Source organism: Lagenorhynchus albirostris, chromosome 10, assembly GCF_949774975.1.
Source record: "Lagenorhynchus albirostris chromosome 10, mLagAlb1.1, whole genome shotgun sequence".
Taxonomy (NCBI): domain Eukaryota; kingdom Metazoa; phylum Chordata; class Mammalia; order Artiodactyla; family Delphinidae; genus Lagenorhynchus; species Lagenorhynchus albirostris.
Window position 1 is genome coordinate 74,861,800 of NC_083104.1, and position 26,811 is coordinate 74,888,610.

The 26,811-nt window shown below is 40.9% G+C and overlaps 2 protein-coding genes across 3 annotated transcripts in view; one reads left to right on the forward strand and one right to left on the reverse strand.

Moving 5' to 3' along the window:
- The window catches only part of LOC132528171 (24-hydroxycholesterol 7-alpha-hydroxylase), a 67,840-nt gene extending 66,554 nt beyond the window's left edge, over window positions 1-1,286 (reverse strand). Inside the window, exon 1 of the mRNA XM_060164207.1 lies at window positions 921-1,286. Within this exon, the coding sequence (XP_060020190.1) occupies window positions 921-1,097 (177 nt within the window). The 5' untranslated portion in view covers window positions 1,098-1,286. The remainder of the gene's footprint in view (window positions 1-920) is intronic.
- Window positions 1,287-1,606: 320 nt separating this feature from the next.
- Window positions 1,607-25,528, forward strand: SLC25A27 (solute carrier family 25 member 27). Of its 2 annotated transcripts, none has more exons than XM_060164209.1 (9): window positions 1,607-1,839; window positions 4,350-4,541; window positions 6,324-6,408; window positions 9,861-9,983; window positions 12,190-12,302; window positions 14,181-14,265; window positions 18,904-18,996; window positions 19,604-19,706; window positions 24,834-25,528. In XM_060164209.1, exons 1-9 carry the CDS (start codon window positions 1,734-1,736, stop codon window positions 24,903-24,905), a joined length of 972 nt encoding a protein of 323 aa, XP_060020192.1. In that variant the 5' UTR covers window positions 1,607-1,733; the 3' UTR covers window positions 24,906-25,528. The 2 variants fall into 2 exon arrangements, with proteins under 2 accessions (XP_060020192.1, XP_060020191.1); XM_060164208.1 differs by having other exon boundaries at window positions 25,101-25,528.
- Window positions 25,529-26,811: the final 1,283 nt, after the last annotated feature.

Here is a 26,811-nt window from a genome sequence, read left to right on the forward strand (position 1 = left end):
AAATTGTATGAGTATTGAAAAATAAAGAATGGTTAGAGACTTCTAAAAAAAAGATATTATTTTTCATCTATTAGACTAACAAGAATTATGGTACTTAGTGTGGTCCAGGATATGAAGAGCGAGGCAAATCCCCTACACTCAAAGGAAAAGAAAAGGAAAAAGGATTTGTACATCCTTTTGCAAGAGTAACACAATAATATAAACAATTTAATGTCCTTTGGGCAATTTCACTTTTAGGAAGTCATTGTGATGAAACAATCAGGTAAGTGCAAAGTACAAACACACACAGGAGCATACACACAAGAATGTCCATTGAAATAAAGAAAAAAAAAGCAGTAACCTATGTACTATTTTTGAAAGATATATTTGAAAGCTATTTTAAAGACAAAAATATGTACTGCAACAACAATTACTAATATCCTTAGTGGACAGTGAAAATGTTATCACCAAATAACACCAGCTGAAAATATAGTGCCCACTATGTTTGTAAAGACCGAATTTGCAAGCAGTTTTTACAATAGCCTGGTGTTAACTCTTGATTCGGATACGAATTTATTAAGCAAATGGAAATTACTTGTATTACGCTTCTGTCTTCCCAATTATTGCAAGCATTTAGTTAATATGTATACACTTAGGATTTTTTAGCTACGATGAAGTAACTAGCACTTTTAATCTCTACTTCCAAAAAGGCAGTTACAAGCTGCCTTGTACTTTATAAGTGATGAAAATCTATTTCTTTCGAAAAACCTTGCATAAGACACAGTTGTTGATTGTTGAGGAATTCATAAGTGGCTACATCGTTTAATTGTGGTCAGCAGGTAGGTTCCCCATGTTCTAACATTGCACTTGAGATAAAATGAAAGAAAATAAAAAAGAAAACATTACCTCTTCCGGAAACCCCACCTGCTAAGGTCACATACCTTGATTCTTGCTTTCTCTATAAATTCTAGAGGGGTTTTTCCAAACTCAAATCCAGCTCCAATCCAAGGAATCCAGCCCCCTATGCACGGGGGTCCACGCAAGTTCTTCCACTGAAGAAATAATAAAAGAGCAACACAACCTAAGATTATAACCACTGTTGGGGAAATGAATTCCATGTTTTTGTCTAGCACCTTCCTGAATCAGAGAAGGGAAAAGTCTCGCTGCTGTGGTACTTGCTCCTTCCCCCGGAACAGGGCACCCTCCCGACCTCCCAACTTTCCGCTATTCCTTTTGCAGCTTTTTCGCCTTCCTAACTGTAGCCTCCTTTCCCCGCCCCAATTTTTGGGTAACTTTTGCATCATCACTCCCTCCTACGTCCACTTTTCTTTCAAGTTCTGGCCACGCGGGACGGAAGGAAGGGGCTGGATCCTGCTGGTGTGGGTGCAGGGGTTGGAGGAAGAGAAGTGGCGCTGTTGCCATGGAGACCGGGGCTGGTGGCGCGGCGGGCGGCTCGTCCGCGACCAATCAGAGAACTCGGTCCCGGAGGGGCGGAGCCAGGCGGACTACATTTCCCAGAAGCCTCGCGGGCTTCGCGTTGTTTTCCGAATTCACCCCACTGGGCTGCTCAAGCCCGAGGCTGCTAGGGAGAGGGTGCAGGTTCGGTGGGCCCATCTGGCGGAGTCGAGCAAGGGAAATGGTACCCGCCCCGCCGCTCGCCGGTTGAGGAGGAGCCGCTCTGGCCAGGTGGCAGGCCAGCCGTGGCGCGGGGCGCGGGCCAGAAGGGGCGTATCGTCCTCCCGTGCTGCTGCTGAATGTCGACTCCGGAGGATGAGGAGAGGCTCTCGCCGCTTGCCCAGAGATGGCCCCGCGCGAGCAAGTTCCTCCTGTCGGGCTGCGCGGCCACCGTGGCCGAGCTAGGTACCCGGCCGTCCAGCCTGGGCCTCCCCCGCGAGTCGTCGAGGGGTCGCGCGGGGGTGGGGGACCGGGCGGGTGGCTTCGTTTCTGGGTGGATGCAGCCCTCTTGGTCCACACCTGTCCTGCAGGTGTGGCAGGGTGGGGGCAAGGCCAACCTTGTAAGGAAGAGGGATTGGAGGTCACGAAGGTCTCTTCCTTCCAATTTCGTCTCCCTCGGGTGTGCTATTGCGCCTGAATGTGTCCGTTTAGAAGCTTCCTGAGCTGTCATTCCTCTATAGAGATCATTTTCTCTTTCGTGAGGATGCCCTTTTTAAAACCCAGTCCACTTTTCATCTTTATTGAGGTCATCTCTGTTATTTATATTCTTACGCAGCCTCACTATATCGTTGTGTTTTGGGTCCAAGTTGTGAACCCAACCTGTGGGACTTAAGTTCGTTACCCATCACTTACCGAGCATCCACTCAGCATCTGCCAGTTGACCTCTTTGCGTGGAACTCATCTATACTGTGTTTACCTTGCAGGACTCTGAGAAGTTAATAATATATAAACGTTAAACCCAAGGCAAGGCAACCGCTAATTGCAACACTATTATGACAGTGCTGGAGACAGTAGAGATAGAGTTCAGAAGACCCAGCCCTGACCTTCTTACAGGCTGGTGGGGAGACATGCAGAGACAGACAATTACATTATGCTACTTATTATAATGAAGATGTTATTAAGTATCATAAGAGCAGAGAGGATGAACAGTTACATCTGCATAAGCAAGTCAGAGAAAACTTAAGGGGCTACCTAGAGCAGAACTATGATGCCCTTGCAAGAACAGGTGGTGTTTCTTCCAAGAATTTTGTGACTAGAGTGCCTGTGTTTTCCCTGCCTTCACTGTGCATTTTAAGATTACCCTTTCATTTTCTTGCCCGTTTAAAAAAAAAAAAAAAAAGGAATAGCTTGGATGTGTAAATGTTAGTTTGTCCTGTTCTAAAATGAGTGTACTTTGTATTTCCAGCAGAAGCAGAACATGATCTGTTGTTTGCCCTTAGTGCTCCTCCACTCTTGCCCTTTGGACCCTCTGTTTTTTTTTCTTTCTCTTCTCCCAAAGCTGATGGCGAATTTTTATTATTCATTGTTTCTACTGAAATACAATTCATTAACTTAAACAAATTTTAAAAGCAGATTGCTAAATGATTAGGTATGTTTCCGGTTTTGTTTTGTTTTGTTTTTTTTAACCTGATGTTCCCCCTGTGACCAATGGCTTTTGTAAAGGAACATTCCTCCTGTTAAAATTTCATGGAGAATTGAATGGGGGAAGGGGATTCAAAATATGAGATGGTTTTGAGTACAAAATGATTTAGGATCAGAACCTGAAGCATTATTTAAGTAACCAGCAAGAAAACCAAAGTGATTTTAAGAGGCATAACCTATGCTAATATAGAGGTGCCTATATCTTAAGACTTTTCAGGTTTCATATGTCAACAGAGGATTGCTTAAATTCTCTATGTGCACACAACTTGTGTTTTAGAAAAACCAACAGCCAGATAATTAACTTTTCCAAAGACCAGTGGTTAAGACTGAATATTCTCTTCCCCCGTCTCTGTGTTCTCTTGGAAAAGGCATAGCTATGGTTTTGTATCAGGTGGTGGTCACTGAAAAGACTTATGTAATGTCACTAATGTTAATGAACTTATCTGAGTCATTGTGTGTATAAAGTTATGAGCTTGATCTTCCTTATGTGAGCCAGTTAGCTTCACTCTTTCCAGGTGAGAGGTCTATCTCTAATTCAAGATGTAATCATTAGGGAAAAATTTTTCAAGTACCGGTGGTATTTGTAAGGAAGCCATGCATAAAACTCATCAGTGCTGGAAAACCAACTCAACATATTCCTTAATTGAAAGAATATTGAGCCTGCCACCCTTTGATATAAAAGACACGATAAACCCTATGTTGCATCTTCTCTTTCTCAGACATCAGGTCAGTGATTCATCTACATGCAAACATCACCCACGAAATGACAGAATTCAGCTTCATCTGGCATTTATTAAGAACCTGTCATAAGTAGTACAGTATTCTAAAAGTCACATTGGCTCTTAATCATGGTTGCAGTCCAGGGCACATCACAGGCAATGGATACTGGAAATTATTCACATTGGAAGGCAAACATTAAGGACTAAAGTAGGTTTTGGACTGAAATTTCTGACTGAAAAAGAACCCAAGGGCTTGTCACTTTTTGTTTTCTTTCTGGTGCTCTGGGGCTGCTCTGGGACAGTGATTCTCAAATTTGGGAGTGTATAAGAATCAACTGATGTCTAAACCCCATCAACCTACTGAGACTCCACAGGCGTGGGGCTAGGAAATGTGTAATTTTTAACAACCTCCCTGGCTGATTCTGATGTATTCTGAAATTTGAGAATCACCCATCTTGTGCTGACTAAAATATGGGTCCTGTGATTTTTTAAAAAATTTTGTTTCTCTGAATGTTATGGGTTTCCCCCTCGTTTTGTTTTTGTTGTTGTTGTTAGCAACCTTTCCCCTCGATCTCACAAAAACTCGACTCCAAATACAAGGAGAAGCTGCCCTTGCTCGGTTGGGAGACGGTGCAAGAGAGTCTGCTCCCTATAGGGGCATGGTGCGCACGGCCCTGGGGATTGTCCAAGAGGAAGGCTTTCTAAAGCTCTGGCAAGGAGTGACACCTGCCATTTACAGACACATAGGTATTTATCTTGATTCTAGCTGGTGAGTTTGTCACGAGTTCTGTGTTTGTCTCCTCTGCTTTCCTGTTGAGCTGTGTTCAAAAGCCAGCTAGTTTTCTTCTGCTAATATGATAAATGAATATAAGGTTATTAAGGAATTATAGCCTTAGGGTTTTAGAAATGCATACAGAAGTATTTAGGGATGAACTGTCATGATGTCTCTAATGTAACAGAAAATAATTAAGCAAAAAAAAAAAAAAAGAAGAAAATATGGTGAAAATGTTAGCAATTGATAAATCTCCATGATAGATATATAGGGAATTGTATTATTTTTCTCTACTCTTCTGTATGCTTGAAAATCTTCCTAATAAAAATGTTTTTTATTTAAGTTTAAGAAAGAAAAAGATGAATAGTTGATTTTTTTTCCACTTGAACTTTAAACACAAAATTAAAAATATTTTTTTTACATTCTTTGAAAATTAAACTATATTTGAGTGCAATGCCTCACCAGTCTCTGTCCCATGTGTCAGAGGCCAGGTTGATCTGAAAGTGAACAGGGATGACTGTCTAATCCAACCTTGGCAATAGAGTAAATGGAACACAGGTGATTTTTTCCTCAGTTCCCAGGCTACTTATGTGGGTCCTTAGTCACTCTGAAAGGAAAGTAGTCGAAATTACACTGCTGCCAATGAGAACACTTTTCTGCCCTGCTTCCAAAGGGGCACTCACATAGATAGGAGTTGCTGAGTTTGCAGCTTGTGGACAGGAGAATAAACTTGCCTTCAAAAGGAGATAGGACGGGTATGGCGTTTTTCTTCTCTAATCATAATCATTCCTCAAATACATAGGGACCCTTGATCAGAAAAGTGCCCAGTACTAATGTTTACCAGCTCTGTGTTTTTAAAGCTTCAGTTCTCCAGATGAGCAGGTTAGAGTGTATTCACCAAGAACTGTCCAGAAGTGTGATTAGACTGGTATTGTTTTGGTGCTTTGTATGTTTTTGAATATCTTAAAATACTTCCTTAAACTTCTTCAGATATCAAGAAAAGCTCTCTATATGAGTACCATGTACTGATTTTCACAATTTTTCTTTTTTGTTCTTTTTTTTTTGATAGTTTCTCCTTGCTTCCCATTATCGTCTTGAGTTTTACTTCTTTTCATTTGTATTTTGTTGACCACCATCTGTGGTTTTACAGTTAAGATTCATTTCATATGTTTGACACTTGACTGAAAAATTACCTTAACATAATAAATTATCCAGTGAAGTTGTGCATGTTTATTGAGTGAAAATGCCTGCTGTGTACCAAGCTCTGTACTAGGGCATATAGTATAATGAAAAGACACAAAACCCGCCTTGAAAGGCTCATGGTCTGATGGAAAGATGAACAAGAAAATCAAGTTAATTTCTAATCAAGATGATAAATGCCATATTAGACACATGCCTGGATAGTTTTGGGGGATCAGAGAAGCATGGCAGGTGCAATGACAGCCTAGAACACTGGAGGCCAGGTCAGAGGGCACTTTTTGGAAAACATGTTCTTTGAGTTGAGTATTGAAAGAATAGGAGGAGTTAGCAAGTCAGGAAAGGGAGAAGCCATTCAAGAAAGATCAGATAACACAGGAGAAGGCCTGAGGGTTTAAAAGGCATGCCCATTTGGAGAACCATCAAGACCAGGTGTCCGAAGCCTAGGGTGTGTCAGAGAAAGACACAGCTAGAGATGTTGACCAGGCCATGTCAAAGCATCCTCTTATTTTATTAAACACAGGGCCAGATTCACCCTTTCAATGCTCTGTCTTGCACAGTGTACTCTGGAGGTCGAATGGTCACTTATGAACATCTCCGTGAAGTTGTGTTTGGCAAAAGTGAAGATAAGCATTATCCCCTTTGGTAAGTTTTGTTTTGAAAATAATATACTGTATTGTACAACAGAGGGAATATAGCCAATATTTTATAATAATTATAAATGGAGCCTAACCTTTAAAAATTATGAATCACTATATTGTACACCTGTAAATTATTTAATGTTGTACATCAACTATACTTCAATTAAAAAAGAAAAAGAAAATATACTAGTGCCCGGAAGGTTTTACTATTTATCCATTAGATTTGTATAAAATTGTGCATTTGTACCAAAATTGCCTCAAGGTATAGGCTTAAAATAATAAATAATTACAATAAAAATCCAAATAATTGAACATTTACTGCATATTGTATACAAACATACATGTATATACCTATATAAAATTATGTATATATTATTTAATATTTTAATATTAAAAGAATTCTTATGGAGCACCTTCTTTATGCCTCTTTCTACTGAGAAACCCTAAGCTTTAGAGTCAAACAGACATGGGCTCATATTCCTGCTCTATTTCCATGTAGCCTGGGCAAACTACTTCACCTTTTTTATCTTCAGTTTTCTCTGCTCTGGAAGTTAATACCTACAACCAGGATTTTGTTTTTGTAAGATTAGATGAGATGATGAATGTAAGTGCATATCACTTATAACATTTAAAATAGAAACAGAGAAAAATAGGTTAATACAAGTAAAATACACAGAACTCCAGTAGATCAATAAAAAATACATAAAGAACATAAAAGGAAAAATCAAGAAAGGATATCAACAGGCAACTCACAGAAGAAGGAATGTAAGTGTTCATTAAACATGTAAAAATGTTTACATTTACATGTAAAAATGTAAAAAACCTCACCAGTAATCAGGGAAATTAATTATAAGCACTTTTAGCCATTAAACTGTTAAGGGGAATGTAAGTTACTATAACCTTTTTGGAGCATAGTTTACCTGTTAAAATTTTTAAATGTGTAGTCCTTTGACCTAGCAACTCCTTCTTTATGATTAGAATCATTCAGAAATATTTGTACCTATGCATAGAGTCTCTCTCACACACACACATGCACACAAAGATATGGACTGTAGCAGTGTTGATAATAGCAAAATTTTTTAATTTAAATAACTAGCAATTTGGAAGTAGTCAAATAAGTTATGAGACATTTATACAGGGAGATATAACACAGCTATTTGAAGAATGGGTTTTATATGAAGAACATATAAAGATGCCTACAATATCTTTTTTGGGCTGAAAAAAAAAAATCCAAGTCACAACTATAAGAAAAGGGCAATAAGTAGAATTTCATCTTCCAGGCAAAATCTCTTGGTGCTGTTTTTGAAAAATTGTAATGTTTTAAGCTATACTAGTTGCTTTCCCAGAGTTGGAGAAGGAATAGATTAATAGTTCTTGCATTCTGTAATTTCTTCCAGATGTGAAAGGGTTAGGTAAGGAGTTCAAAGGAAACATGTCACCGAAGCCAGCTCTCAGGGTGGATTGCCTCCGTGTCCTCTGACCCAGTCAGAACAATTCACTCAGTCACTGGGTCTTTACTGAGTGATTATGCTGTGTCAGTCCTATACTTAGTACCGAGGATATAGTGATGAAAAAGGCATGGTCCTCCGACATAGTCCCTGACTAGACTCACGGTAATAGACACAGATGCCTAAATAAGTAGAATCATGTAACAATCACACAGGAGGTGTGGTTATGGGATTCGAAAAGAGAAAAACCAGTGGTAACATACTGCACCCATCGCTGTGAGGAGAAACAGTCATGCTCATAGGTGATTGGTGGGAGCAAGAATTGATACAAGTATTGTGAAAAGGAACTTGGCAGGATCAATCAAATGTCATATAAATGTTCACATTTCTTAGTGAAGAGTTAGCTGCTTATATAAATTATGGAGTGGTCATAAAATGGAATGCTATGAAACTGTTTTTTAAATGAGGCAGCTCTATATGAATTGACAGAGATAACCTTTAAGAGCAGAACAGTATACAACCTGGCATTCTGCATTTGTACTTTTGTTTTGTTTGTTTGTTTGTTTTTTGCGGTACGCGGGCCTCTCACTGTTGTGGCCGCTCCCATTGCGGAGTGCAGGCTCCGGACGCGGACGCGCAGGCTCAGCGGCCATGGCTCACGGGCCCAGCCACTCCGCGGCATGTGGGAATCTTCCCGGACCGGGGCACGAACCCATGTCCCCTGCATAGGCAGGTGGACTCTCAACCACTGTGCCACCAGGGAAGCCCTGCATTTGTACTTTAAAAAAAGATACTTTATATATATGCGCACGTGTGCACAAGCCGTCAGTTGTAACTTAGTGGTTAAGACTGTGGACTGTGCACTCAGACTGCCTGGGGGTTACATCTTGGCTGTACTCCTCACCGTGTGAGCTGTCATTTAACTGCGTTGTGCCTCAGTCTCCTCACCCGTAAAGAGGAAATAACAGTGGTACTAATGTCATAGAGTCTATCTGAGAATTAAATGATATTTGTAAAAGTGCTTAAAACAGTGCCTGATGTAATGCATTCAGTGCATACATTGTTATTATCTCTAGAAAAGTATAAGAGAAACTAGTCGTTGCGATCACTTCAGAAGAGGGGAACTGGGGATAGGGACCCTTTTCTACTCTGTACTCATTTGTACCTCTTCAAATATTGTTTTAGAGTACAAAGAAATTAGCTACCCCTCTCCCCCCAAGAGGCCACTGCCATAATCTCAGTAGAAGATGACTGGGGCTTGTCCCGAGACAGGAGCAGCTGGAGTAGGGAGAAGATGAAGGATTCAGGGCATGTTTAAGTACAATAGCCTAGACTTGTTCCCTGTTGGCTCCAGGAGGTGAGGACGAGGAAGAGTCCAGGGACAGAAAGAGTTTCTTCAAAGAGAGGAGCATTGTCAAAACCCCTTCCCCTTGGAAAACTACTAAAATAGTAATCCATAAAATTTGACTTACCCGGGCTTCCCTGGTGGCGCAGTGGTTGGGAGTCCGCCTGCCGATGCAGGGGACACGGGTTCGTGCCCCGGTCCGGGAAGATCCCACATGCCGCGGAGCGGCTGGGCCTGTGAGCCATGGCTGCTGAGCCTGCGTGTCGGGAAAGGCCACAACAGTGAGAGGCCCACGTACTGCAAAAAAAAAAAAAAAATTGACCTACCAGCCTTTGTCTGTTAAACTGATTACATCAATGCTGTTTTTATTCTCCTGTGGTCAGAATTAAACTGTAGTTAAACTATGTCTTTGAAGCAACTGCCCTTCCTTTGAATTTCAGGCCATGAAAGGCCCCTGGCACTTCAGATTTGAATTTCGACGCCTCCGGGTCCTTGAACCCTCCCATCAGTAAACAGACAAACCTCTGTGATTTGTCTGGGTCTATTCTTTGCTTCACTGTGTCTTAAATCTCTTATGCAGGGGCTGTACCAGCATATTATTCCCTACAGAGTCTGTGAAATTGATAGCAACCTTTAAAAAAATGTATCCCCTTTTATAATTAGGAAATCAGTGATTGGAGGGATGATGGCTGGTGTTGTTGGCCAATTTTTAGCCAACCCAACTGACCTAGTGAAGGTTCAGATGCAAATGGAAGGAAAAAGGAAACTTGAAGGAAAACCACTGCGGTAAGTTCTCCAACCAATGAGTAACTTTCCTCTCCCCCTTGAACATTCCCTAATGACTTATGCATTTTTGTAACCCAACATTCAGTAAAGACATTAATTCTGACTCTTAATTTGGAAGTGGTATTCACTAAGGGGAGAGGTGAGATGGACCTTTTCTTTGCCTGACAATGTGTACATGTTCTCTACCAGACAGATTGTAGATATGCATCGCTCTTTGCTGCTTTCCCAGACAAGGCAGCTAGATTTGTCCCCTACTGCAGCTTGATATAAAGAGTCTGATCATTAACAGTTGCCCTGGTGTGAATTCTGATTCTGCCACTGTGGCTTGGCATTGTGGAAGTCACTTAACATTTCTAGTCCATTTCTTCATCTTTAAAAGGGACTGTCTCAGATGGTTTGACAGAGTGCCTGGCTCATCAGGTGCCAGAAAGCTTGCTTTCTTTCCCTTTCTCTCTGAAGGAAGGGAAACAGCAAGGTGAACCTTGCAAATTGTTCCTCCTTCCCTAATTTCGCTCCTCTTTTCCCAAATTTTTATTATTATTATGCTGTTGTGATATAAAATCCTCCTATTGCACTACCCTATATTGTCAAAGTCTGCCTTTCTTCAAAGGGCCTCTTGTTCAACAATTTACTAAAATACCACTTAGGCAGTTTCCCCTGGGAAAGGGGCAAGTCTTGCAGATAGACAGACCTCTCCCAGGAAAGAGGAAAAGTGCAGGATGCCCTGAGTTGAGTATGAAGGGGTCTGATCCTCTGAACACTGCGGGTGTGCCGCTGAGCCAGAGGTCGGGGGGGTTGGGGGCCTCCTTTGGAGGTTCACCACGATCACTGCCCTCTGCTCTGCTGCTCTTCCAGCTGACTCAGTGGAAAGTGGGGTTGGGCTGTGGCAGTCCAGGCCCCCTTCCCAACAGGGAGATAAGTAACATGTACAGCAGAGGAGAAAAGGGTACCGCACTGACTTAACCAAGTAGTTTACAGAATCCCAGGACCCGTTTTGTCATCCTGTAACAACTTCTGATTACTATGTAGCAGGGTGAAGTAATGTTGCCTTGGTTTGATACATGGAGAGAAGGAACCGTTGGGGTCCAGCAATGTCTGAGTTTTAACTGATCACCTCAATGTTTTTCCTTCTCTGTCTCTAATGTTGGACATTTTGGGTTTGATATAATAGGAAAAAGTATTTAATGTTGTAAAGAGCATGAACCTTGGGATCAGACAATCTGGAATTCAAATCCAGCCTTTGCCACATTTTAGCTCTGTTACCCTAGTCAAGTTCCTTAACCTCCCTAAGCCTCAGTTTCTTCAGAGGAAAATTTGAATAATAATACATAGTTCATAGAGTTTTCAGGAATAACTTGTATCTTATGTATATAAAAAGTCTGGTGCTTAATAAGTGCACAATAAATGTGCAATTGTTAATGTGACCTCACTCGTGAGCATATTTCTTCTATAGCATAATAGCAATTATGAATGTCCTTCTTTTTGGTAAGACTCAGAGAGTTTAATGCATGAGTAGAAGCCACACAGCTAGTAAGTAGTAAGATGGCATTTGACACCAGGTATGTCTGACTATATAAAACCCAGGCTTTTATTTTATATCATAGGTTTCCACATTCGGTTCATGGTTCAGCACCATTTTTCATCTGTGTATAGAAAAATGTGCAAAATAAAGGCAAGATAATAAATTTTCATAAAGCCCAAAGTATTCAGTTTTAAGAACTCTTATGAAATTTTCCTCCCTCCTTTTTGGTCTAAAAATATCACTTCTTTTATGAGATGATATGAGAATTGATTTTTTTGATGTTATTTGGTAAAATTACAAAATTTGAAGGTCTCCCACAATACTAGTAAAATGAACTCAGAGGTCTGATAACCACTATTCCTGCCTATAGTTAATATGGGCACAGATGATGTAAAATATCAAGAAAGGAGTTTTAATCTGTTTAATAATCTGAGAAGAGGATGTCACAGTTTATAAAGCTCTCCATAAAAAAGTGTTTAAATCAAAAGTTGGCCTTTTTTCCTAAAGAACTAATAAGTTTATCTGGAAATTAGACTTACATGGATTGCTTTAATTTCTAACAATTCTAGATAGTTAAGATGTTACTTTACTCTAAATCATAACAGCTATAGGCAAAGCTTATACAATTGCATTCCAAACACAGGAACGCATAGAGTTTTCACATTTATTATTATTTTCCTTTAGATTTCGTGGTGTGCATCACGCATTTGCAAAAATCTTAGCTGAAGGAGGAATACGTGGGCTTTGGGCAGGCTGGGTACCCAATATACAAAGAGCAGCGCTGGTGAATATGGGAGGTAATGGAAACTTCGTTGAATTCTGCGAAGTCCTAATCGCCTTCATCATTTTAATTATAAGCACTCCATCGGGGAAAATGAGAATATGTATTTTATTATTTTTAATAATATGTACTGGCAACAGTCTTCCCTTATGTTATAATGTCATAATTGAATATTTTCCCTAGAATATTTTCACTTCTCTGTTCTTCCCAATCTCAAAATATGATATCATCATCTTTTTAGTTGAACAACCCAGAAACCTGGGCCTGATTTTGATCTCTTTTTTTTCCCTTGCTCCTTACAGCCAACCAGTCACCAAATCCAGCCAGTTCTGTCTTGCATACATATCTCGAGTTCATCCACTTCCCTTCATCCCTGGAGCCACTGTTCTGTCCAAGTAGTATTGATCTCCTCCTACTGGACCACTACAAATGTCTCCTAACTACATACATACATACATACATACACACACACATACACCCCACAGCCATTTCGTCCCACTGTGCATCTGAAATTCTTCTAATCAGGATCACTGGGGCCTATCATCTTACCTTAAAACATTTAAATTAGTCCATTCTCATTTTCCCATCTCCATAAACGGCAGCTGTGTCCTTCAAATTGTTCAAGCTCAAAACCTTGCCGTCATTTTTGCTTCCTTTCCTTCCCTCCATATTCAATCTGCTGGCCAATCCCTGTTGATCCTGTTGATTCTGTCTTCAAAACACCCGAACTCTGACCAGCACTCCACAACGCCTTTATCCAAGCCGCCATCATTTCTTATCCAAGCCGCTGTCATTCTTATCCAAGCCACCATCATTTCTTACCAGAAGAACCGCAAACTTACCAGAAGCCTCATATCTAATCTGCCTTGTCTCCCGATAGTCTACTCTTAACAGAGCAGCCAGAGTGATCTTGTAAATCGTGGCCCCGGTCAGTCACTCCTTTGCTCAAATCATCCCCTTCTCCAACTCTTGCTGCCTCTGCTCCTGTTAAACTAGCGTTCTTGCTGTTCTTCTAACATACAAAGCTGACTTTGCCTCAGGGCTATAACACACACTGTGGCTCTGCCCGGGACGCTTTGTCATAGATATCTACAAAGTGTACTTTCTCAAGCTTCCTTAAGGTATCTACTCAAATATTATAGCGAGGTCTTCCCTGATCACCCTATTTAAATTCACATACACCAACCTTCCCCACCCTCACACGCTCGCTGTCCCCTCTCCTTGCCTTGTCTTCAGAGCAGTCACTACCATCCGAAATGCCATGTGTTTACTTACTTGTTTATTGTCTCAGCCTCCAACAAAGAATGGGGATTTTGTTCATTTTGTCCACGGCTCTTTCCCCAGAGCCTAGAATAGCGCCTACCACACAGCAGGTGCTCAGATATCTGGTGAATGATAAAATGCATCTACCCATTCTTACCTCTTTCCAATTCCCTTCTCTGTACTTTGGTGTATGTAATCTTTACAAAACTCCAGTATTGGGATCTATCCCTCCCCTGTTTAAAACCCTTCAACAGCTCTTCATTGTCATTAGGAAAAAAGTATACAAAACTTAATGTAGAATAATGACCAGCACCTTTTGTTTAAAGTGACGGAATCTCAACTCAACCTAACTTAGGCTAAAAAAAGGAATTCATCAGCTCCAACACTGAAAAGTGCAGGGGTTGAACTGACTTTAAGCAGAGCTGGATTCAGATGTTCAAATGATATAATTGGGTGTCTGTCTCTCTTCCTCTTTTCCTCCCCCTCCATCTGCTTTCCTCTGCTTGAGAACAAGAATGGGATCTTTCATCCTTCTACACATTCCTGCCCCATTCTTAGCACATTCTTGACACAAAAGACATACATTGTTGAATGAATGATATTTAAGCTTTCTTTTTCTATGTATTGCCAGATTTAACCACTTACGATACAGTGAAACACTACTTGGTTTTGAATACACCACTGGAGGACAATATCATGACTCATGGCTTATCAAGGTAAGACTGTTTTAGTTTGTCTCTTTCTATTTTTTCCTATCTCACCCTTTCTTCCATATTTGGCATAAATTCTAACTTTTGTCTCTTTCGATTGAGAACCTACTGATATGACCCTTAAAGAAAGGCAATAGTATAAAGAGCAATTATATAAAGAGCAATTTTCTTAAGTTTGTTGCAGTTAAAATGGGGAAGGGAGGGGCAGAGTTGCAGAATGCTTCAGGTTAAACCTCCCCAAATATTTGCACCTTGATGGGGCCATCCCAGGGTCAGATTCTGATAACTGATTCTCCAACTCAGTTCAACGGGTATATCTGAGCATCGTTTAGGTTAAAGGCACTGTGCAAGGCCCTGCAGTGGATACAAAAGGTAAACCACACTCCTTCCCAGGGAGTGTACCAAGGGGAAAAAACAAGACTAGTGTAAAAAGACTGTACAGTAAGTGCTAAAAGAGAGGAACTAGTTACTGTAGAGTTGGGGTGGGAGGTGCAGAGAGAAAAAATCACCGCTCAGAAGGGCCTACGAAGGAGACAGAATTAGATAAGTGTTTTGAAGGGCTGTGGCTTGTGACGGACAGAGACACGATAAAGAAGAGCATCCTAGGAAAGAGAAACAGCTTAAATTCTTTGCAACACAAGTTCAAATGATCCATTAGAGTGAGTTAACTTTATAGATGTCGAGGGTCCTTAATGATTCTATTTAGCTTCTGATCCTGTTTCCAAATTCTAGACCCCTTTATGCTATTTAGACAACCCCGAAAGTATGTGAGAAGTGCCAAATTAGTGATATCTGGAGATACAAATAGACATAGATATAAACGGTTCCAAATTTCAGGGTCACCTTAATATTCCTAGAGTAATTTTTCTTCGTTCTTCCTCTTTTTTTTTTTTTTTCTTCCTCTTTTAAGGTAAGTGTTATCTTTAGTGCCGCTAGGGCAATCTTTCTGTCTTTGCTCAGCTTTCTTTCACATTCCGAACTTTCCTCCAGGTGTGTTCACAAGCGACACCATATTTTCTGTAGCCAGTAGTCCAGCCACCTCTTTCACGGAGAAGACTGAGGATTTTAGGCCTCTGTCCTATAAACATCCTTAGGATATCTGTACCCACCCTTACATTCTTCCCTTCACTATCTTTGTCCATGCTGTTCGCTCTGCTTGTGAGACTCTTCCCCAGTTTCTACCCAGTCAATCATTCTACCCATATCATCTTGAGAGATACTCTTGTCTTTCAAGAGGCTTGTCTGTTCAGTGTGATGATCTATTCTCGGAGCAGGATATTCAGTTCTAACAGTCCCACAGTGATGTTACCTCTTGTTTCTTTTTCATTGTCTTTCTACCCAAATGGTCTTCAAAATGCCACACTTCTAACTTAAGATTCAAGAATTTCCCAGCAGGTGTAAATCTGCCTAACGGACCCGACTCTACCTAATGGATCTGTCTTTTCTGGAAAGACATAGGATTTCCCATCACTGTGTTCCAGCCCTAATCTGAAATAACTTCGCCTTACTGTACTCTAAGTCAGGCTTTAAGAAAATGGGGTGACTGGTACTTGGCTCCTTCTTGAGCTCCACACACTGGATCAGGTTTTTAACTGGGTTGGTAGGAGTCTGTGGGTACGTGAGGCAGCTTGAAAGTCGCTAACCACAGACTCACAGCTAAGTAGGTAAACTGCTGTGCGATCTGGAAGTCCTGCAGGCTGTGTCACGGGGTAAAATGAGCGATCATGGAGGTTCGAAGGGGATTGCAGCCGTGCAGTCGAGAGATTGATACGAGCCGTCAGCATCTGAGGGAGAGGAATCTGGTACGAAGAAGAGGAGTAAAAGTGGCGCAAGCACTGAACCATGTGCTCAGAAATGGCTAAAATGGTAAATTGTACGTTATGTATATTTTACCACAATTAAAAACAATAGTGTAAGTAAAATGAAGTTCTGGGGCGAGGGAGGAGCAGCAGAAGACTGTGGCTAGGATTTTAGGGAGGTGGGGAGGCAGGTGGCAAAGTACGTTACTACGGGATGCAGCAGAAAGCTGGGGTGTTGAATTAATTCAGGCAATTATACAGAACAGAAAAGCCAGAAAAATTCCCTCTTCCCTCTTTTTAAATCACGAGGCTACTGAGAGGTAAAACTGTGCAAAAGGTTAGCTTACACTGTGTGATGATCACAGATGAGCATGATTATCTAGTCAATCCTGAAGAGGATTGCTGATTCTGACCGTGCTGATGGACTGTTACAAACTAGCCTTGCAGATGGCCATCTGGTCTCCTAGAGAGAACAGAAGACTTACCCAATCACTCTCGGTCCATTATCACTTTAGCCATGTCCTGGGCCTCACTTTGGGGTGTTACTAGCAAGGAGCGATAAAGGTCAGTAGCAAAAAGCAGCAATGTTCATGCCAAGTAGCTTGATGAAACTGACGTTCCTTTTACTCCTCTCTCTTCTCATTTTGACCATCTTACCTGCGGCCTCCTTAATGTGCTGTTTGCTCTCTTTCAATATTTTTTTTTTAAAGGAGCCTAGCCAGATCACAGTACCTCCTCAAAACAATTTGATAAGAAGGGGATGAGGCAGACCACTGGCAGCTGCCCCTAAGGTCTCTGTGTGCCGCATGGGGCGACAGTTGCCAAAGGGCGTTCTTGATGTGGTTATTATACAGGTAAAAATAAATCCTTTAATAGTAAATTAATTAGTTAGTGACTACTAATTAATGAGGGCTACCTACATTTAAAAAATAGAATTTATACGGGCTTCCCTGGTGGCGCAGTGGTTGGGAGTCCGCCTGCCGATGCAGGGGACACGGGTTCGTGCCCCGGTCCGGGAAGATCCCACATGCCGCGGAGCGGCTGGGCCCGTGAGCCATGGCCGCTGAGCCTGCGCGTCCGGAGCCTGTGCTCCGCAACGGGAGAGGCCACCACAGTGAGAGGCCCGCGTACCGCAAAAAAAAAAAAAAAATAGAATTTATTAATAATATTAACACCCTGGTAGAAGTCGTTTCTACTCTTGGCTCTTACGTGTGACGCAGAGCTGGCACCCAGCCTCTCTGAAGCAAATGGATGAGTAAAATTGTAGCGTTTCCCTCCAATCTTTTGAGCCAAGAGGGGGAAATTGTGTACCTTTTTCTATCCTGTTTCTTTGTTCTTCCTTACCTCTTGATTGATCTTGTATGCTGTTTCTAGTAGACCTAAGTTTTAGAACGTAGGTGAATTTTGTGTTAGTTGAGACATTTCTATGTAAAAACGTGAAGGTATATTAAAATAAATGATATTAAACTTGGACTTGCAAAGTATCTGAACAAATAGGAAAGAATGTTAAAAGAGCAGCAGTCTACACCTCCTGGGATATATATGGTGAAACAGTAAGTTCTTTCCACATAGGCAATGCCTGTCATGTGGACAAAGGCCCAAGAAAAGTTACATGCACGGTCGGGTCATTTGCTGGAAGATGTAAATAGGTCGTATGGGCTCCTTCTCTTGAATTCAAGAATTCCTAAAGTGAGTTTCTACTTTGAACAATCAGTTCTGACCTGCAAGAGTCATAAAGAGCTTGGGGACTTCCTGCTGCAGCAGGTTAGGGTAATAGAGTGTGAAGATTCCTAATGCAGCTTCAGCCGCCCTGCCACAGAGCCTTCAGACACTTCAGAGGCCTTGCTTGGCATGGAACTCAGGGATCCTTATCTCTGGGAGGTACTTGATGTTCCAGAAGGACATAAAAGTTTTCTACAGTTTTTCTTTCTAGCTTTCCATTAGCCCAGTCTGACCCCCCGATCCCAGTCTGTGGACTTAGCTGCCACCTCCTGGGTCCTGGGCCTCCCATTTCCTGTGGTTCATGATAGCCACCCCCCTTCTCGTCATCTGTGTTTCTCCTGGAAAAGTTTACAGCAGTTAATGGGTCCTCGGGTTATGGGATGTCGATAATGTTCCTGTATTGCCTCGCTCACGCCCACACTCATAATGAACTGGTGGTGGTCTCTGAACTGTTCAGTCACTCATTTACAGAATCTTGATTTACTCTGTAGTGGGTTGGCCACATCCATTTTGTCTGTCTTGAGTAACTGACCAGAAGCCTTTCTCAAGAGGGGGTAATTATGAACCAAATTATGTCATTCCCCCACTTACGATCCTTTCAATGACGTCCCTTCGCATCGAGAATAAGTCAAACTCCTTAAATTAGCCTTCTCTGCCTGCTTCTTTAGTCTCTCATCTAGCTGGTGAGAAGGAAGCATGTATGTCGAGACCTGCCGTCACCCACGAGCCTTTCCATGACTGCCTGTCACCCGGTTACTCCCTATCACATGATCTCATTTTATTTTTTTCATAGCACTAACCACATCTGAAATTATTCATTTCTCCTCTGCCTCTCCCAAGTAAGTGCCTTGAGGACAGGATCTTATCTGTCCTGTTTACTGCCTACAAGAGTGCCTGCCTACAGCAGATGTTCAATGTATATTTGTTGACTGGAGATTCTTCTTTTTTTCTACCTCTTTAATGCATTAATTTATCATTGATTTTAAGCTAAAACAGCATTATTATGAAGAATATTATAGTACTAGATTTATTATTCCATTCTTTCTAAATATCAAATCCCCTTTCCTTAAAATTTAGAAACTGCTACATATTATCTTTCGATTTCATTTATTTGTATCTATAGTTTATGTTCTGGACTGGTAGCTTCTATTCTGGGAACACCCGCTGATGTCATCAAAAGCCGAATAATGAACCAACCGCGAGATAAACAAGGAAGGTAGACAGAAAGTCTTCAGTATCCATGGATCTGAATGTCTGTAATAATATTGTTCTTTAAAGACCCTTCCCTGTATTTATTCTTGATGGAAATGTATTTTTGTGTTTACATGTGTGCAACCAGGAAGTTGTTTTTATGCAGTTACCTGCTTTGTGTCTGATGGAAAAGTACTGTGCCTTTGGGGAAATAAGCTAATTTACCCATCGTGTTATTTAGACACAAGGTGTTCATTATGACCTTGTTGTTTTCAAAGAGTTTTTGAAAATATACTCTGCTGAGAATTTCCAGAGCACTTCCTTCAGAAGCTTATGACTTAGAGGTAACATGGGTAATTTGACCTGATATAAAACAGTATGTTCTCTCTGGAAGAGATCAGGTGGAGTGAATTCTAAGTTATCAGACCAAGGATGGGGTGAATCAGGAAACTCAACCTTGAAAATATCTTTAAACCCAAAAGACGTGCTCTCTATATAAAGAACCACCAATATTATTTTTTCTAAGCTAGCAGAAAATAGTTAAGTAACTTTTCTTAGACCATTTAAACATTCTATTTATACATCTATTTACACATAAGAAATTTAACAAAATTGTCTTCTTTCCTTTTTAGGGGCCTTCTGTATAAATCATCAACTGACTGCTTGATTCAGGCTGTTCAAGGAGAAGGATTCATGAGTCTCTATAAAGGCTTTTTACCCTCCTGGCTGCGAATGGTAAAGTTAGGTTTTTCCTGCCTTTGTTTTTGTTTTCTTTATATTGATTCTTAAATCACTTTTCCTTTCTAAATATTTTCCTTTTCTCTTCTGGCTTTTGGCATGGTTCTGCCCCCACTCATGGCTCTTTCTTTCTTTTCTACATCTCTTTTCATTTTCTTTTACCTCCAAGTCCCTTGGTAGATTAAGGTAAAATAATTCAGTTACATCAGAAATGAATACGTTGATATTATGTTGTTGGAAAGCCAGTAGATAGATTGTTCTGAAATGTAAAGCCTTTTGCTATTTAGCCAAAATACTATACTTTGAGACAGGCATACAGATTTCATTACTAGAGACCATTCCTATCAAAATGTTACTGTTTCAAACAAAATTAGTTACTTTGATGATAAATGTTGTATTACCCATTAATACTTATCACCACAAAGCTCTGCTTAGGAAGAAAACATTATATAATTTTTATTTGGTCTAGATGCTATTTTTTATTGAAGTGAACTAAGATGTAGAATTAGATAGACTTATGGAAGTAACATAACAAATATAATAAAAACACGGTACTCAAGTATTTGGTAAGTTTGAACATATTTGAAAGAATGGATGAGTTATGGGTTTAGAAATTCAAACAATCAATACTTTACACAATATGATATAATAATATTAACTGAGCACCTACTCCATGCAAAGCCCTGTACTCAATGCCTGGCTTTGGGATGAACCTAAGAGTCTCAGCCCCTGCTCCAGTGCTGGAGCTTCCAGTCTAGGTCAGGAGCTTCCAGTCTAGGTCAGGACAAACACTGAGTAAGAAACCAGCAGCAATGAGTGGAAGAGTCGGGGGCATGGGGTGGGGATCCCTGGTGCTATCAGACTATATATAGCAAGTAAGGACAGCCTAGCCTGGGAGATTAAGAAAACCTCCTTGGAGAATGGACTTCTGAATGGAGATGTGAAGAATGAGTAGGACTTTGCCAGGTCAAAAGGGCAGAAAAGAACATTCTAGATGGAGGAACTAGATGGAATGGACAAAGAATATGACACGTTCAAAGAACTGAAGAAAACCCAGCTGTCCAAGGCACGGAGACGTGGAGGAGAGCAGCACAGGGTGAGGCCAGAGACAGGCAGGGGCCGGATCAGGAAGGGCCACAGGACCCCTGAGAGTGAGGGGCATTGGCTTGATGACGTGTGCACTGTAGCAAGACCATTCTGGCTGCCATGCGGGTTGAGGAAAGACCAGGAGTAGTGATAGATGACAGATAATGATAACTTGGACTGGAATATAGCAGTGGGGACAGAAGAAGATAGAATTTTAAAATATTGAGAAAGGAGCTAAAAAAGAACATGACTGGATGGGGAAATGGTTGGAGAAGGCAAGGAAAAGTCGGGCTTCATTCCCAGATTCCTGCCCTGAGCAAACAGTGATATAATTTCCTAAAATGGGGACCATTTGCAGGGAAGAAGACTTTGTGGTAGAATAACAAGTTTAGTTTGGATATGGTAAGTTTGGGATACTCATAGGTCATCTAAGAAGAGACGTCTAGATGACTAGCTTAATATATTGGCCTGGATCTTAGAATCATGAGGATGGAGATTGAGATTTGAGCACTGTCTACACACAGATAATAACTGAAGCTTTGGGGATAAATGACAGCACCAAGGGTAGTAGGTATCTATCTATTAACATGAAATTAATAGCCAAAGCCCTTGGCAATATCTGATACAGAAGCATACCTAAGTTGTGAAATACAATTTTGATTGTCTTGATTGTACCTTGAAGTTATCTCAAATCTGTGGCTGTTTAATGGAAAGGAAGATATTGACTTGGCCTGCATGAACCAGGCACTATTACAAGTGCTGGTAACACCAAGAAATAAGATGTTTATTTTTTTTTTTTTTTTTTGCGCTAGAGGAGCGTACAATGTGATGGGAGAAGATAGACACGTAAGTAGTTAAAATTACAGAAATTATGAAGCTAATATTACTAAATCACTTGGTATATGGCCAGTGCTATGCTAACCATGCTCTCAGATTAACTCACTGAATTCTCCCAACTATCTATTTAGTAGGTTACTATCATCTCTCTCTTCTATAGAGGAGGAAACAATAGCGTAAAGTGTCTGAATAACTTGACCGGTCCGGGTGGTTAGTAACTGTGGAGGCAGGGACTCAAACCCAGGCAGTCTGACTCCAGAGGACATAGTCTTACTAAAGAGGCTACCAGTGCTGTGAACAAAAGAGAAGAACGCAGGTAGTGGAGTAAAATGGCTTGAACTCTTTGGGAAGTCCCAGAAGGCTTCCCAGAGGTGATATTTGATCTGAGCTTTGAAGGATCAGTAGGTGTTTTCTTGATCAGTAGGTCAAGAAAAGCATGAGGGGGCCACATGAGCAGGGCCACCAAGTCATGTATGGTCCCGATATGTCTGGTGAACTGCAGAAAATTCCGTGTGGCTGGACAGTAGGTCCTCAGCGGGCAGGTGGTGGGAGGGAACGCTAGAGGAGCACTTAGGGACCAGGCTGAGAAAGATCTTGGGGGGCAAGTTCAATAGTTTAGGTGAAACTCTGCAGGTAGCAAGCATCTGTTTGAACATGGAAGCCATGTGCTAAGATTTGCTTGGGGACAAGACTACTGTGGCAGCAATGTCAAAGCTACACTGAAAGCTAGAACGCAAGAAAGGGCGTTTCGGCAGTGGTCTAGCCAGGAGATGATTGTAGGAATGGAGAGGAGATGGATTCCAGGAACATCTGTGCTTGACTCCACAAGACTTAGTAAATGATCAGATGGAGAAAGGGAGGGAGAGAGAGAAGGAAATGGGACTTTGATGTTTCTAGTGTGAGAGACTATGAGGACGGGGGAGACCACCGATGAAAAACAAAATCGGTCAGGAGAAGTGAGGGGCAGGGAGAATATCACGTACAAAGGAGCGCTGAGACCAGCTGATCTGACCCATTCTCTTTATACGTGAGACTCACGAAGTATAAATGACCCCAAAAATGAGTGCTTAATATATGACAAGCTCTGTGCTAAGCTCTTTGCACACATTAATTATTTTTTTAAGTCTTACAAGAACCTAGTAGAATAGGTGGGGTTATCCTCCTTTTTCATATTAGAAAAACATGGCTCAGGGTATATAAGAAACTCGCTCAAGTTCATGTAGCTAGTGTATGGCTGAGCTGGGAATTAACTGCAAGTTTGTTCAACTCTAACTAAACCCATGCTCCTAACTAAGACAGTATACTGAATTTCTCAAGATCCTACAGCTCACTATAGAAGTTTTAAAAGAAAAGAGACAGGTCGTGGTGATGGAGAAATGTTACCAGAGACAGGCTGGATTACCACCAAAGATGACCAGGGTGGCACTGCCTTGATCTATCACAGTGCAGGACCCTGAGCTTAGAAGCCTAACTCCTGAGCACTTCCGAGTAAACTGGCCTTGCACATACGGATACCCTTCAGCCCAGCTCGTTGAAACCGATGACTGGACCACAACGTTGGCTCAGCCACACTGAGAAATACACTTGGCCAGTGATCCAGATGCTGAAGTCCTCTGGACAGCTAACTACAAGCTATATGGGAGCCAAGTTATACTCAGAAGGTTGCTTGCTGAACACAGAACAATAACAGGAAGAGCTTATTTGTGAACTTAATATTGAAAAAGATACACCCAAGAGCACTTATGTGTTGAGCCCCACAGTAATAGGAATGGAGAAAAACTTTTTTTTTCCAGCAGTTACGACAACATGGGTTCACATACACTTGGATTATTTTCGGTGGTAAAACTATGCCAATGAGGAAAAAACAAGTAAAAGCATGTACTGGCCACACACGCATCTACGAAGAGTCTCAGTATATCCCGTTTATATACTATGCGTGCTACTTGGCTATATGATCTTCCTCTAACTCCTCTTCAAAACCCAACTAAACCCAATCCCAGTTCCTTCCACTAGTTAGAGAAAATATGACCTCGCTTTGCTCAATCCCTGATGAATATTTATTTCATTTGCATATAGTTTGGGTGCTATGAAGAAGTCTGATTACCAGAGCAAGTAGGAATGATTGCCTAGTCCATTCTTAACTAAGACCTCTGCTTCTAGATCCAACTGCAGTCATATCCTTGGCTCACTTCATTTTTATTGTCACAAGACTGTGGTTTCGTCACAACTTCTTTATTTTGTCTGTGTCTTCGTACATTTCACTAAGATGTCTTCTCCTAAATCCACTATTATATTCTCAGTCTACCAGTATAACTTGCTCAATATTTCCAAACACGAATGACATAAATATCGCTTTACAAACTTTCTGACCAAATACATTTTACATTCTAATTGCTTAAGCTTATTTCTCCACTCTAATGTGATCAGAGTTCCTCTCTGATCAATATTACCCATAACCTATCAACCAAACCAGATGAGAACTGGATCCGAGACACACTTTCTCTGATGGCTGCTTCCAGTGTTTCCTCCGTGATTCTCCCTCTGTGTCTTTAGCGTTTTTATCTTCTGTTATTGAATAATCCTCATTCCCTTATAATTCCTTCTGGCACAGTTACACCTTCATAGTCAGTTCTTTCTGAGTTAAAAGCCCTTTTCTCCATTTAATGTGAATTTTTATATTTATTAGGTGATACACCAGGTGTTGGTTTTATGACCTAACTCTCAAAGGATAATCTTTCGTCTTCACTTTCAAGTTCTTAAGTGCCCCCTTGTCATGCTCCATATGTAAACTACATGTAGAGGCAAGGAGCCCAGCCTAGAATTCAGGCACGCTGAGCCCTAGCCTTTTATCCAGTAACAGTCAGTAAAAGGAACCCTGGAATGGAAGCCAGAAGCCCATGGTCTAGCTCCACAACGTGCTAACAGGCATCTGATTGCTAAGTCTTAGTGTCCTCATCTGTAAAATAGGGATATCAGTCCCTTTCCTTTCCATTGTAAATGGTTCAGAGAAATCTGTGAGAAATAAGACATGAAAATGCTTTGTAAATTATAAGGTGCTCTACAAAGGTGAAATACCAAAATACTTGTTTTCAGCCTAAGTGGATTCAAAATGAGTTCATCATTCAAAGATGTGTATGCATATGTGTAGAAGATTTATAATTGCTTTGAAATATGCACTAACTTCTTTGATTAATCTTTCAGACCCCTTGGTCACTGGTGTTCTGGCTTACTTATGAAAAAATCAGAGAGATGAGTGGAGTCAGTCCATTTTAAGCCCTTAAAGATGCAGCCCTTAAAGATACAGTGTTCATTATCATTGAAATGCGGGCATCTGCAACATACACCCCCTATTATTTCTACCTCTTTAGGAAGACACCTTACTCCACAGAGACTGTGATTTATAGGGGGCAGCACTTTATTTTTATCCGGAAACCCACGTTCTCTTTGACTCCTCTTTTTGTTCACAAGCAATCTGATTGGATCACACAAGGCCTCCCAATGAGACCCAGCCCAGTGTTTTCTAAGGAAGAGTCAAATCCCGACCACTTACCGTGAGCAAGAAGATTCGACCTTCGAGATGCTATTCTATGCTGAAGAGCTTGCTTAGAGGAGGAAATGCCAGAAGGGAGACAGCATCTTAGACCTGAAGCAGACAACAGTAACGTGGAAAAATACATACGTACATAATGACCACGGAACATATTTAACCTGTCGTGTCAGTATTTACGACTGAAATTTGATAATTCACTTTTCTGTTGCCGTTAAAGTGTGCATACTTTAAATTAAAGGGAGGTGAATGAATAAACATTTTGAGATTTCCCTAGTGTTGAAGGAAGTTGATGTACCTTTTCTTGCCAGGAGGATGACAAAGAATCAAGTTGAGATGATGTTTGGATCTCAAGGGAAGAAGCCGTTTTCCGTCAGTGCCCTGTCGTTAGTTGATCTGTGTTCACTGGTTAGCTCTCCAGCACACAGGCTAAGGACTTCCTGACAGCCACCGACCACATCTTGATGAAAACAGAAAAGAGTCTTTGCTTTGTGACATATCCCATTCCAGCTTGAATTTGTCACTAGCTCTCAAGAATCTCAATATATGAAAAACGCAGTTTATTTGATTAAAGCTCGAGTGGACAGGTCCTTTTAATAAAGAAACATCTGTTATCATCAGCCTCTCAGTGGCACGTTAACAGCAAAGCTAAGATGAAGTCAGTCGACATAAATCCTTTCTTAATCTCCCCTTCCCTAACGCTTAGGGTCCTAGAGAGAGAGAACTCAGAAATCACACGAAAGCTGTCTCTAGCCTGAATCTTATTCAATTTGACAAAGCCTCCTGCCTAAAAAGTGATAAGTATAAACTGCTTATGGTGTACAGTTTTGTCTCCAATCACTAAATCACATCCCTTTTCTTAGAAAGGTGAGAGATTTCTTCAGATTCACCTCTATACCACCTGTTCCCCGCAACCTCAGACAGTGTGCATTTCTGGATGGATGGCTACAGTTATGGGTAGAGGCTGTAACTGTCAAAATAGGAAAACCCCAAAAGCTCAGACCCAAGAAAGACCGTGGAGCTGACCAAACAGGATTTATCATGGGCATGAATGATGTGGAACAGAAAAAAGTTTACAAGTACCCTGTGGTTGCACTGATGTATAATCACTGCCATTTAAGAGGGGAAGTATGCTTTAAAATATATTTTAATGTGATGTACTAATATGCAGTGGTTTATTGTTTTTGTAGAATTTACAGAATGTGAAGTTTAATCTCTTAAAATCTTTCGGTGGTCTACTTTTCCATTGCATTTGTCAGTCTGTATGAATTGAGTTGTTAAATATATTTAAAATAATATTATGTACTTAGGTTCTCAAGTGTTCTGTATTAGAACCGCTTTAGGAAACTTTGTTTTTTGTGTGTATTTTATACATTTTTAAATCAAGTAAATATTGGATCAAAATAATTATATGCAAACTGGACCCTGAAAAAATTTATTTAGCTTTATTCTTTGAGGGGCTTGAGGTAAAAACATTGCTTACATAGTGAGACTATTCCTTGGTGTCTGGATTCAACACGAATAATTGGTTTTTTTTAACTGGAAATGACTCCTTAGGATGGTCTGGTTTAATTCTTCCATTGTCTAAGTCAGGAAACTGAGGCCTAGAGAAGTAGAGTTGTTCATGCTCAT